We start from the raw sequence: 13,255 nt of genomic DNA on the forward strand, positions 1-13,255 counted from the left end.
AGGACTGGGAATTATGCACATAAACCATCAGTCCGTCAAGCACTGTATTATTATTTTGTTAGAAAATAATATTAACTTATTGTTTAATTAAGCAGGGAAATCTCTTGAGATTCTGATTCTGATTTTAAGGAAAAAAAAAACTCTAGGAAAGGTAATTAAGAAAACTGTATATGGGAACATAATTACTGTTATTTATCTATTTGTTTACTTTCTAATGCAAATGTCCACTGTATCTGTTATAAAGGGTTGAATCAGGCCTAGTAGCTCACCTATGGCTGATCTGTGTCCCACGTAAACTGGACATGGTTTCTTCCAGGTTCTGTCTGAGGTCAGCAATGTTCTTTACCGTCCGCATTCGTCTTGTCTCGGGGTCCTCACCTGGTGGAGAAGACAGAAAATAATGTCATCAGATACCAGCCAATCCTCAGTTTCCAGATGCGTATACCATCTGGAACAAGCTGTTTAAATTATGCACCAAGCTGTTTCAATTTTGGATCAAACTGCCTCAACCTTAAACCAAGCTGCTCCAATTTGAAACCAAGTGACTTAAATCTGGGACTTAGCCACTTCAACCTGGAACCAAGCCATAATAATTTAGGACCACTTCAAGGGATCAAGTTCAGTGTTAAGCCGCACTAGACACTTTTAAATGCAGGCTTAAAACTTTCCTATTTGAGCAGCTGTTCTCCTCTGTAACGGCACTCTATTATCCTTTATTACATCTTGAACTTCTCTTTTTTTTTTTTACCCGATTTTCTCCCCAATTTAGTCGTCTACAATTCCCGCCTGCTAGTTAGGACTCCCCCAATCACACGATGCTATCAACGCTAGGAGGGTGAAGGCTAACACAGGCTTCCTCCGAGACCTGTGAAACCAACCACCGCTTCTTTTCGAACTGCCGCAACGCAACGTCACTGGACAGCTGAACGCGCTCGGAGGAAAGCGCCAACCGCCAGATCTGTTACGTCAGCTAACAGACGCCTGCGCTGACTAGCATTGTGCTGAGTGATGGGGGAGAAGGGGGGGGCCATCCTACACACCCAGAGAGCGAGGCCAATTGTGCTCTCTTGGACTCCCGGCTACGGATGGCTGTAGCATCACCAGGGATCGAACTCGCGATCTCCTGATGACAGGGCCAACGCTTAGACGGTTGCGCCACTCGGGAGCTTTAATTTGATTTTGAATTATCCTAATTTTTAATTTAATGATTTTCTCTTTTAAATCTATAGCTTTAATTATGTTTTAATCATGTTTTGCATTTTTCAATGACTCTGTATTTTCTCATTTGCACAACACTTGGAATGACAGCAGTGTATGAAATGTGCTACATAAATAAACTTGCCTTGCCTTGCCTTTAATTTGGGACCAAGCCACCATGATTTGGGATCAAGACGTTAATTTTGAACAAGCTCCTGTAAATTGGGATCAAACAGCTTTAATTTGGAACCAAACTGCTGTAACTTGGGACCAAGTCACTTCAATATAGAACCAAATCACCTCAATTTAGGACCAAGCCACTATGATTCAGGACCAAGCCGCCTTTATTTTAAACCAAACTGTTTCAAACTGTGGTAATTTGGGACCAAGCCACTATCATTTGGGATCAAGCCACATTACTTTTGAACAAGCTCCTGTACATTTGTATCAAGCTGCTTTAATTTGGAACCAAACTGCTGTAATCTGGGACCAGGTCACTTCAACTTAGGACCAAGTCACCCCAATTTAGGACAAAGTCATTATGATTCGGGACCAAGCCTTACTTTTAAACCGAGCTGCTTCAAATTGAGAGCAAGTTGCTTCAGTTTGAAAACATGTGGCTTCAATTTGGGGCCTAGCTACTTTATTTGAGATTAAGCTGCTTTGATTTGGGACTAAGTCCTTCAGTCTAGGATGAGGAATCCTTGCAGATTCTCCAGTCCCTTTTCAATACTTCTGCAATGGAATGTGGGTAGAGGAAGAAAAAATGTAATGATCCTTGGCCGAACAAAAACAACTACAGATAACAAAACAGGGCACTAATGACAAACATACTCATAGTAATCAAGCAACAAAGACTGCTGTTCAAAAAAAAATAAATAAATAAAAAAAAACACTACAACAATAATGATGATGTTCCTGATCGTCTGTGTGTTACGGTGATAATGCAATCGACTTGCATTTGCTGTATAATATTATATGTGTTATTTGATAGCTTTATTCATGTTTATTCCAAAATGAGTAAAACTTTTGATCAAAACTGAATTTTCTGCTCCAGCCATTATTGCTGCACTCGTATCAGCTGGATATTTCGAGATTTGGTCAGCCCAGACATTGTGATTCAAACCCGCTGTGGTTAGCAGCTGGAGGACGCCGTCTGTCACCTCCGTCATGTCTCTGAACATGCTGAAACAACATCCGTCGCTGATGGGAAAGAGACAGCATTTAGAGTCATCACTTTTCTGTAGAAGGACAGAGGGATTCTGTGCTCCAGCCTGTGCCTATACAGCACACACTGTCACAGTCGATCTGCCTGTTTCAGACATTTTTGAGTTGTTTCAGCCCATTCACTTTGACTCAGGGAAGAAACATTTTAGCAGAAAGGTTCACACCTTAGTTAGCAACCAAATCTGCTGTCTGAAGTTTGCTTCGAAATTTTGCACTGGAGTTAAGAGGCTAGTAATGACAGCTTATACCCCACGAATTAGCACTGTACATCATGACATATGCCACCTTCATGTGCTATCAGAATGATCATGAATCAGGGGTGGGAGTTCTGGTCCTGGAGGATCGGATTCTTGCAAAGTGTGGCAATTTTTCTTCTCACACACCTGATTCTGATCATTAATTAACTGTCAGATTTAGTTGGTGTGTTAGAGCCACAGGCACCACCAGGGATTTTGGGCCCCGTGAAAAGATACCACATTGGGCCCCACCAACACAGGCCATGCCAATCCTGGAAATATAACACTGTGCAGACATGCATGCAGCATTCTGCATACAGTGGAATTCAATATTTAATGCAAGACTGATACCCTCTATAAGAAATGTGCTAAAGGCCATTTTTACAGTTTAAATTGAATTTTTTATGGTAAAATCCTTAAATGGAAAATTCTCTTAACATTAATGAACTTAAAATAAATAAAATAAATAAAAAAGAAACTCCCACAGATCCCCTGCATTTATGCCAACTGACATGTCATTCAACACAATGCTGCTCACCTCTTTCTACATTTGGGAGACAGGGCTGGCTCATTTGTAAGGGGTATAGGGATGGGGAGACAGGACTAGTTCAGTGGTACAGGGATGGGGATGGGAAGACAGGGTTAGTTCATTTGTAGGGGTATGGGGATCAGGAGACAGGGCTGGTTTATTGGTAGGAGTATGGGGATAGGGAGACAGGGCTGGTTTATTGGTAGGAGTATGGGGATAGGGAGACAGGGCTGGTTTATTGGTAGGAGTATGGGGATAGGGAGACAGGGCTGGCTCATTGGTAGGGGTATGGGGATAGGGAGACAGGGCTGGCTCATTGGTAGGGGTATGGGGATAGGGAGACAGGGCTGGTTTATTGGTAGGAGTATGGGGATAGGGACACAGGGCCGGTTTATTGGTAGGAGTATGGGGATAGGGAGACAGGGCTGGTTTATTGGTAGGAGTATGGGGATAGGGAGACAGGGCTGGTTTATTGGTAGGAGTATGGGGATAGGGAGACAGGGCTGGTTTATTGGTAGGAGTATGGGGATAGGGAGACAGGGCTGGCTCATTGGTAGGAGTATGGGGATAGGGACACAGGGCTGGCTCATTGGTAGGGGTATGGGGATAGGGAGACAGGGCCGGTTTATTGGTAGGAGTATGGGGATAGGGAGACAGGGCCGGTTTATTGGTAGGAGTATGGGGATAGGGAGACAGGGCCGGTTTATTGGTAGGAGTATGGGGATAGGGAGACAGGGCCGGTTTATTGGTAGGAGTATGGGGATAGGAGACAGGGCCGGTTATTGGTAGGAGTATGGGGATAGGGACACAGGGCCGGTTTATTGGTAGGGGTATGGGGATAGGGAGACAGGGCCGGTTTATTGGTAGGAGTATGGGGATAGGGACACAGGGCCGGTTATGGTAGGAGTATGGGGATAGGGACACAGGGCCGGTTTATTGGTAGGAGTATGGGGATAGGGAGACAGGGCTGGTTTATTGGTAGGAGTATGGGGATAGGGACACAGGGCCGGTTTATTGGTAGGAGTATGGGGATAGGGAGACAGGGCCGGTTTATTGGTAGGAGTATGGGGATAGGGAGACAGGGCCGGTTTATTGGTAGGGGTATGGGGATAGGGAGACAGGGCTGGTTTATTGGTAGGAGTATGGGGATAGGGACACAGGGCCGGTTTATTGGTAGGAGTATGGGGATAGGGAGACAGGGCCGGTTTATTGGTAGGAGTATGGGGATAGGGAGACAGGGCCGGTTTATTGGTAGGAGTATGGGGATAGGGAGACAGGGCCGGTTTATTGGTAGGAGTATGGGGATAGGGAGACAGGGCCGGTTTATTGGTAGGGGTATGGGGATAGGGAGACAGGGCTGGTTTATTGGTAGGAGTATGGGGATAGGGACACAGGGCCGGTTTATTGGTAGGAGTATGGGGATAGGGAGACAGGGCCGGTTTATTGGTAGGAGTATGGGGATAGGGAGACAGGGCTGGTTTATTGGTAGGAGTATGGGGATAGGGAGACAGGGCCGGTTTTTGAGGAGTATGGGGATAGGGAGACAGGGCAGTTTATGGTAGGGGTGGGGATAGGGAGACAGGGCCGGTTTATTGGTAGGAGTATGGGGATAGGGAGACAGGGCTGGTTTATTGGTAGGAGTATGGGGATAGGGAGACAGGGCTGGTTTATTGGTAGGAGTATGGGGATAGGGAGACAGGGCTGGTTTATTGGTAGGAGTATGGGGATAGGGAGACAGGGCTGGTTTATTGGTAGGAGTATGCTGGCTAAAATTTTGCTTGCATTGATTAAATGATAAAAGAGGAGCGAAATGTGAACACTACATTTTTGGTGAAGATATTAAGAAACTAATGTCAGCGGAGCAGAAGTAGGCTGTTTCACTATGGACTAACTAAAATCTTTCTTTTGTTTGCTTTTAACTACAAGAGCATTTGTGAAGTCAGGTCCTGATATTGGATGATTAGTTCTGGATCAAAAACTCCACTCCAACTCATCGCAAAAGTATTGGATGGAGCTCCATCACTCCAGAGAACACAGTTCCACTTCTCCACAGCCCAAAGCTGGGGGGCTTTATACCCCTCTAGCTGGTGCTTGCCACTGGGCATCTCATTCTATTGACAGTACTTTTCAATGGAGATTATACAAGCTGTGTGTGCACAACTGAGATCCTGTGTCAGCAATGGGTGCAGCTGAATTCACTCATTAGAAGGGCTGTCTGGTTATATTAAGTTAGCCATTACTGCTATCATGTTATTTGGTCACTCATCTAACAGTAGCTCTAGCCTAGATAACGTTAATACTGTTAACACTGAGGGTCTGTTTTCATGGTTGACCTGCCAATGATTTAGTGCTAGATTTGATGATGAATTAAAGCCCAGACAATTCAAAAGGCTCAGTGCAGTTTCCTTCAGCAGCTCTGCGGTTCACAAACACTCCTCCGCTATAGAAATGCTGAAATGCCAGCCAGAACAGCTCACACCATCTCAGACTTTGTCACCTCACACCAACGCCCAGTGAGTAATCAGCAAATAGAGAGAAGAGTAGGTGGAGGAGAAGAGAAAAGAGAAGAAAGAGAGAAATCAATCCCAACTGTACAAAATTTTCAGTGTTTTTTAGTAATATAATGGTAAAACACTACGAATGTGTATGAATGTATGATGCATTGTCAGAGATTTCAAATAATTAGTAGCGAATTTAGAGTAAAGTTAATATGCAGAGGGCCTAGAGATACTACTATATATGTAATAGAACATCTATGAATATATTATAATACTGAAATCTAAATTATACATGCATTTATTATATATAACATAACAAAAAGAATCAACATAATAAGTGAATCCTAGGTTTTTTAAGAGCAGGGCAAATCTGCTAATGCTAATGCATTTCAATCACGTCTCTTTCCAGCTCTGGCCAGACTGAGTGAATGGTAGGCTGAACAGGTACAGCGTGACGAAATGGCCAAAAGCTTCAAACCCTGATGTAACGCTTGCCTGATTAACATTTAAATGCTAAACTGGTCACTACAGGAACGATCACAGACTGGTGTAAGGGTGGGTGCATTTATTTATGAGCAGAATCACTGTGATTAAAAACTTCATTTATTATTTTTTTTTCCATTTTAATATGCCAGCTTTATATACCTTTACATTATATTTACATTTCATGATTAATGGAACAATAGAAAATTATTTGGAATATAATCTCAATACATTAACATATATTAAACTTAACATTTCAGAGATGCTAAACTTTACCTCAGTGGTGATAAATACACTGATCAGGCATTATGTATTATCCTTGTTTCTACACTCATTGTCCATTTTATCAGCTCCCCTTACTATATAGGTGCACTTTGTAGTTCTACAATTACAGACTGTATCCCATCTGGTGGTGTGTTAGCGTGAGGTTTTGAAGTCAGAGACAGTAGATCATCTGCTGCTGCACAGTTTGTGTTGGTCATCCTCTAGTCCTTCATCAGTGGTCACAGGACACTGCCCACAGCTGGATATTTTTGGTGGGTGGACTATTCTCAGTCCAGCAGCGACACTGAGGTGTTTAAAAACTCCACCAGCACTGCTGTGTCTGATCCACTCAGACCAGCGCAACACACACTAACACACCACCACCACGTCAGTGTTACTGCAGTGCTGAGAATGATCCACCACCCAAATAGTACCTGCTCTGTGAGGGTCCATGGGGGTCCTGACCACTGAAGAACAGGGTAAAAGGGGGCTAACAAAGTATCAGAGAAACAGATGGACTACAGTCTGTAACTGTAGAACTACAAAGTGCACCTATATAGTAAGTGGAGCTGATAAAATGGACGATGAGTGTAGAAACAAGGATAATACATAATGCCTGATCAGTGTAAGTAGTAACTGATCTGTCCAGGCTCCACTCACAAATGTGTTCCTTCATAGCTACTGCTGTAAGGTTGAACAAGCTTTACAGAGAGCTGGTAAAAATACCACCTAATGAGAAACTGTAGCTCACAACTCAGTTTATATCACAATACCTACATTTAGAGTGAGATATTCATTCAACCTAATGAGAAACTGTAGCTCACAACTCAGTTTATATCACAATACCTACATTTAGAGTGAGATATTCATTCAACCATACATGTACAGGTACAGCAACAGTGTTCAGCTCAATTGGTGTAAACTCAAACCTAAACTCATTAGGCTGAATGGGACTTTTATCAGTGTTCTATAAATCTTGTCCAACCTCTTAACAGTAGCTATGAAAGAACACATTTGTGGGCGGAGCCTGGAGAGGGGAACTGATAGTGATTAAAAATTATGTTTAGTCATGATTAGGAGAGGAAACAGCAGGCTAGTTGACTTGCCCAGACGCTTGATATTCACACATGCACACACACACACACACTCTCACCATCACAGTGCTCCAGGGTTAAAGCCCCTTAACGCCACTTCATATTGTGTGTTAGCATGTCTGTGCTACTGTTGCATTCACACTCTGTCACACACACATACACACATACACACACACACACACACACACATACACACATACATTCTCTATGTCTACCATGGATCCAATTATAGAGCAGTTATAAGATGACTACAACAGAAAAACAGGCCCCTTAGGAAAACACACACACACACACACACACATACAGTTGACCAGAGGCTGTGATTTATGGGCTTGTAATGGACTGGAACATTCAGCTGAACTGCATAAAAGCACAGAGAACCATTTCTCTCCATTAAAACACTATACAGATGTGCACACACACACACACACACACACACAGTCTCAAACATATTCAACCACTGACATACCCACATGCAAACACACACAAGTGCACTCATTCACAGACACACACTCTCTGTCACACACACAGCTGTATGACTGTATTAAAACCACTTCACACCAATCAAGTGTGATTTCACTGCAGACAAACCGGCTGATTAAAGAGCGCACATGGGCTCTCAACAATGCTCTCAACACTGCAGCTCAACACACACTCAACCTATGTGTTTAAGAGAATCTATAGATACAGAGAAAATATGGTAATTACGTTTCATTCCGTTTAATTCAAATGTCATTAGATATATGCTCTCTGACCACTTCATTAGAATCGCCTACCTTGTGCTTCTACTCACTGACCACTTTATTAGAAACACCTAGCTTGTGCTTCTACTCTCTGGCCACTTTAGTAGAAACCCCAACCTTGTACTTCCACAAACGGGTCACATTATTAGAAACACTTTGTGCTTCCACTCACTAGTCATGTTATCAGAAACCCCAACCTTCCACTCTCTGGCCACTTTATTAAAACACCAACCTTGTACTTCCACTGACTGGCCACTTTATTAGAAACAACTACTTTGTGCTTCCACTTTATTACAGACAATTTCTCTGCCCACTTTGTGAGCTCCACCCACCTTATAGCTCCTCTATATAGGTTTACTACAGACTGTAGCTTATCTGTTGCCGCATAGTTTATCAGTCCCCCTCTATCCCAATCATCATTGGTCAATTTCTCACCACAGGACCACTGTTGTCCAGATATTATTTGGATGGTGGATCATTCTCAGTGGTCATGGTAGTGTGTGTGGTGCTGGTAGGAGTATACATAAGTGGTGTTGCTGGGGTTTCACACACATCAGTGTCACTGCTAGGTTGAGAGTGGACCGCCCCCCAAAAATATCAAACCAAGAATGGCTCTGTGGTCGGAAACTGACCACTGATGAAGGGCTACAAAATGGCCATTTACATCAACAGAGGAGGCAGTACAAAGCAGAGGTTTCTGGTAAAGTGGTCACCAAGGCTATGATGCAGCTACAGCACAACAAAGGAAGGAAAATAACATGTAACACAATGTAATGAAATCAAACAGCTAACATAACATTACCCACCACAACAGCTAGAGAGTATAAAACCTCACAACACAGTATGAGCAGTATAGACACAGATCCTCCAGATATACATGGGCAATATAAATATGAATATACCATCAGACACCAGACAAAATAGCCCTGAGGTATACGACTCTCCTAAATGGAAGAACTAAACTACATCTGTTGCAGCCAACATGAGGCATGGGCATTAACCGGCCGGTATATGAGATGACACTGTGAATGTGTGTGTGTGTGTGTGTGTGTGTGTGTGTGTGTGTGTGTGTGCGTATGTGTGTGTGTTTGTGTTTAGTGTGTAGAGTCTGGACGATCCTGCAGGCATGGATCACACAAGACAGCTAGTAAATGGAGCTATTCCTCAGAACTCCCGTAGAAAACACCATCTACCAAAACCAGCAGGTACAACCAGTCTGCAAACAATACTGTGAAAGCATGGGGTACAAATTTAACAAGACCAATAAGCTTGTTTTTAATGGACCAGCATAAGAATTCTTGCTGCTTTCTTTAAGCACAACATTAAATCTGAAATGACAACCACAAAAATGAGTAAATAAATATATAAATAAATAACCCAGCCACAGTCTTTTCTCTAAGAGCACAGAAACCAATACACTGTTGCCAATGATACCTTGTTTTAGTTCTATCGTAGTTTACTTGGCATTTAGACAGATACTCAGCATGCAAAAGTCAGAGGGCAGCCTTCATTTATTTAATTTCCAGTCAAAACAAGCGATTAAGTTATTCATTTCGCAGCATGAGGAATAAAGCAGAACAGAAAATTAGACAGAAGCCTCTGCAACAAAACATAGTATCAAATTGTTCAGTATTCATTGCATCCACCCTTTACCTTCATTTCAGCTTCCATTCTTTTCAAGGAAACTTGATTTAGGTTTCTCAAAGAAACCTGCAGGGATATTTTCACACCTCCAAAGTTCAGTCTTTTGAATTTGGTTGCATTTTCTGCTTGTCATGATCCAATTAATCCCAAACACATTCAGTGATGTTGAGGTCTGGACTCTGGGGTGGTCAGTCCTTTGTTCTGAGAACACCAGCAGCTTCTTTGATTGATTGGAAATGTTCTTTTCTCCTTAACAGCTTCTTGACAGCTACACATCCTTTCACACCCACAGAGTTGAGTTGTCTTCTCACAATGGAAAGATGGACAGAAACACCTGTGAATTTCTTCAGATCTGAAGCAACAGTGGAGTTTGATTTTCTTCTCTCTCTCAAAGATGAAAGCTTTAAGTGCTGTTTGTCTAATGGGGACAGTTTACCAGGTCCTGCATGGTTCTTAGGAGGCCCATTTTCTTTAGAACTTCTGACAACTCCTGTTTTTCACTTCCCTTCTTTTGACCTTTCCTTTTCTTATCCTTAAGTGGATTATATCATATCAAATTCCCTCAGAAAAGCAAGTGTGGTCTTGAACTTATAGTACTGTACTATACATTTAACCAAAAGATGTAAACAGAAGTGATACAGAGCAACTGTTTGAGCAGATTTTATGACGTACATGTGGCCATCTTTTGGAGCCACACTGAATTCTAGCATTCAAGGTAGTTTATTGCATGTTACAATATTTAAGAAGATTCCAATTAATTCCTGGTCGAATTTTGTATCACAATGCCTGACATCATTTATGTTGCCATGTGCTTCATGCCAGATTACACAAGTAAGATTATCCGACTGTCAGTCCACAGTGCAGAAAATTTTGCACATGCTGCTTGGGTCATCCATCAGCTCCGCCCATTTGTAGCTGGTGTGAGATGTGCTGAATACTATGTTGTTCTCCAGTTGGTGAAGTTCTAGCCACATCATTCTCCAGTTAGAGGAGGTTTAACGGTGGGAGGAGCCCAAAAATTTTGATCCAAAATCTCTGATTCTATAACAAAACTTTGGGCCCAAATACACCAACTCAGTCACCAGTAAGTGACTGCACATTAAGCACTCAAACATCACAGGTTTTAACACCAAAGAATTATTTTACTATTCACAAATTTTGACAACAACATTATCATGGCAAAAATACCATACGCTTGCTTTAAAATACATAATACTGATCACATGACCACAGGATTAACGTAATGAATTGTATTGCTTAAAAATGCAAGGAGCAGGCAAGTTTCCCAAATGACATACAATCAAACTCAGGATTTAACCAGATAAACAGAATTTATTCCACATAATCTGATTCAAAACTTGGATAACTTGAATTTAGTCAGATAATCTACAGTTAATCAGATAGCTAATCAGATAACCTAAACTTTAACCAGGCAATCTAGATTAAAGCAAGAATAAAATAATTAGGGCCTGATAAATAATCAATAATCCTGGAGTTTAAGGAGCTAACACGACTCTGAGTGTGTGTATCATTCACTTACGTATCGGGTGTGTATGTGTGTTCAGAACTTGCTCCAGATCTCCTAGCATGGTGAGGATAACCTCCTTATCCAGCTCTGCTCTTTCTTCTCTGGCACTTTCTATCTCTTCTGCCCACTCTCCGGCTCCGGGAGCCTTCGGATCTTCCTCCTCCTCGTGATCTTCCTCCCGGCTGGCTCGCCGCTTGGTTTCCGCCGTAGGCTCGGCTCCCCTCGACCCCGGCCGGCCGACCTTTTGACCCCAGGGCACGGGGATGAGGGAGTGCTCAGACTGAGAGAGCATCTTCGTTAAGGAGAGCGAGAGAGAGCGAGCCCGAGACGCTCCGCCTTCTTTTGGCTTCTTTCGCCCGTCTGGCTTCTTTCGCCCGGCTTCTTCTTTGGGCGGCTCATCCAGATCGAAGGAGTAGATTTTCTGTTCCCCGTCACTAAGCAGAGTCAGGTTGCCGAGGGAACGCTGCTTGCGGATGTTGCGGTTGTCGGGGCGATGCTGAGACGGGCTGGAGCTCCGGAAGACGGAAAACTCTCGTCCTTTCTTCATTTTGGCTCCTTTTTTTCTGTTCTCCGTCCTACTCTGGCTGCCCTGCTCTTTCTGCCTGCTCTCCTCACATCATGTGTGTGTGTGTGTGTGTGTGTGTGTGTTGGTATGCCTCCGTAATCTTCAGGTGGCAGCTGGCTCTCCCTCACTCTCCGCCTGTCCACAAAACTGCACCTCACACCAGGGAGGCTCTAATGCCATCCCCCTGCCCACACACACACACACACACACACTACACAGCCAATAACCACGTCCAGGTACACGCGACAAGCACACTCTCCTCCTCCTTTTTTCCGTTCCTTCCTCTTCTATCACTCTGCTTCCATATGCCTCTCTCTCTCTCTCTCTCTCTCTCTCTCTCGACCAGCATGCAGACATGCACTGTAGGATTAGCACTGGATCTTCTCAGAACAGCTCCTTCTAGACATTCCCCTCTCTCTTTCTCTCTCTCACTGCTTTGTATCTTTCTCTTTCTCCTTCTTGCCTCTCTCTCTCCTCGCCTCTCGTTCTAACTCGGTTCTTCTTTTCTGTCTCTCCCTTTCTCTCTCCCTTCATCCCTCTCTCCTCTTCTCTTCTCTCTCTACCCTTCTGTCTCTTTTTTTCTCGCTCTCTCTCCCTGTCCTTTCTCTCCCTCTTGCCTCTCTCTCTCCCCTTTCTTTCATTAGCTGTTTCTTCCTCTTCTTTCTCTCCCCTTTCTTGCTCTTTCTCTCTTTTTCTCTCTCTCTCTCTCTCTCAGAAGCTGAAGTGCCCTTTCACTCTCTCTACTTTGTTCTGTTAATTACAGGCTGAGAGAGTGTCTGAGCTCAGACGGAAGGGGAGAGTGAATAAAAGAGTGAGAAAGAGAGAGAGAAAGAGAGAGAGAGAGAGTGTGTTTGTGTATATGTATTTATGATTGACAAGCCATGACCAAGTTCATGTGCTCAGGGTCTGTCAGCTCTTTTTAATATGCACTGAGCTATTGCGATCTCTCTCTCTCACTCTCTCTCTCTCACTCACTCTCTCGCTCTCTCTCTCTCGCTCTCTCTCTCATTTTTCTTGACTACCACAGAAAGGTTTTCTTCTGCTGTTGCCATTAGCTACCAAGACAGCACGCCTTTGGAAAAAAGAATACTTGAAAGTGTGTGTGTGTGTGTGTGTGTGTGTGATGCAGCACCTGAGCTGTGCTTCTCTCTGCAGTGACTCAGCGCTACATCCAATACTCTTAACTGTGTACACTCGGCTTGGATAACCTGAGCTTCAGCCAGATAAGCTTCCCTTAAGCAGATTAT

The 13,255-nt window shown here is 43.3% G+C and overlaps 1 protein-coding gene across 8 annotated transcripts in view; it reads right to left on the minus strand.

Annotated features, from left to right (window-relative positions):
* nav3 (neuron navigator 3) overlaps window positions 1-13,255 on the minus strand; it is a 218,438-nt gene that overhangs the window by 87,993 nt on the left and 117,190 nt on the right. For all 8 annotated transcript variants that reach the window (XM_036561812.1, XM_036561809.1, XM_036561810.1 and 5 more), the window contains one exon: window positions 270-378. In XM_036561812.1, the coding sequence (XP_036417705.1) occupies window positions 270-378 (109 nt within the window). The remainder of the gene's footprint in view (window positions 1-269; window positions 379-13,255) is intronic.

This window comes from Colossoma macropomum, unplaced genomic scaffold (genome assembly GCF_904425465.1).
Source record: "Colossoma macropomum unplaced genomic scaffold, Colossoma_macropomum, whole genome shotgun sequence".
In the NCBI taxonomy this organism is placed as follows: Eukaryota; Metazoa; Chordata; class Actinopteri; order Characiformes; family Serrasalmidae; genus Colossoma; species Colossoma macropomum.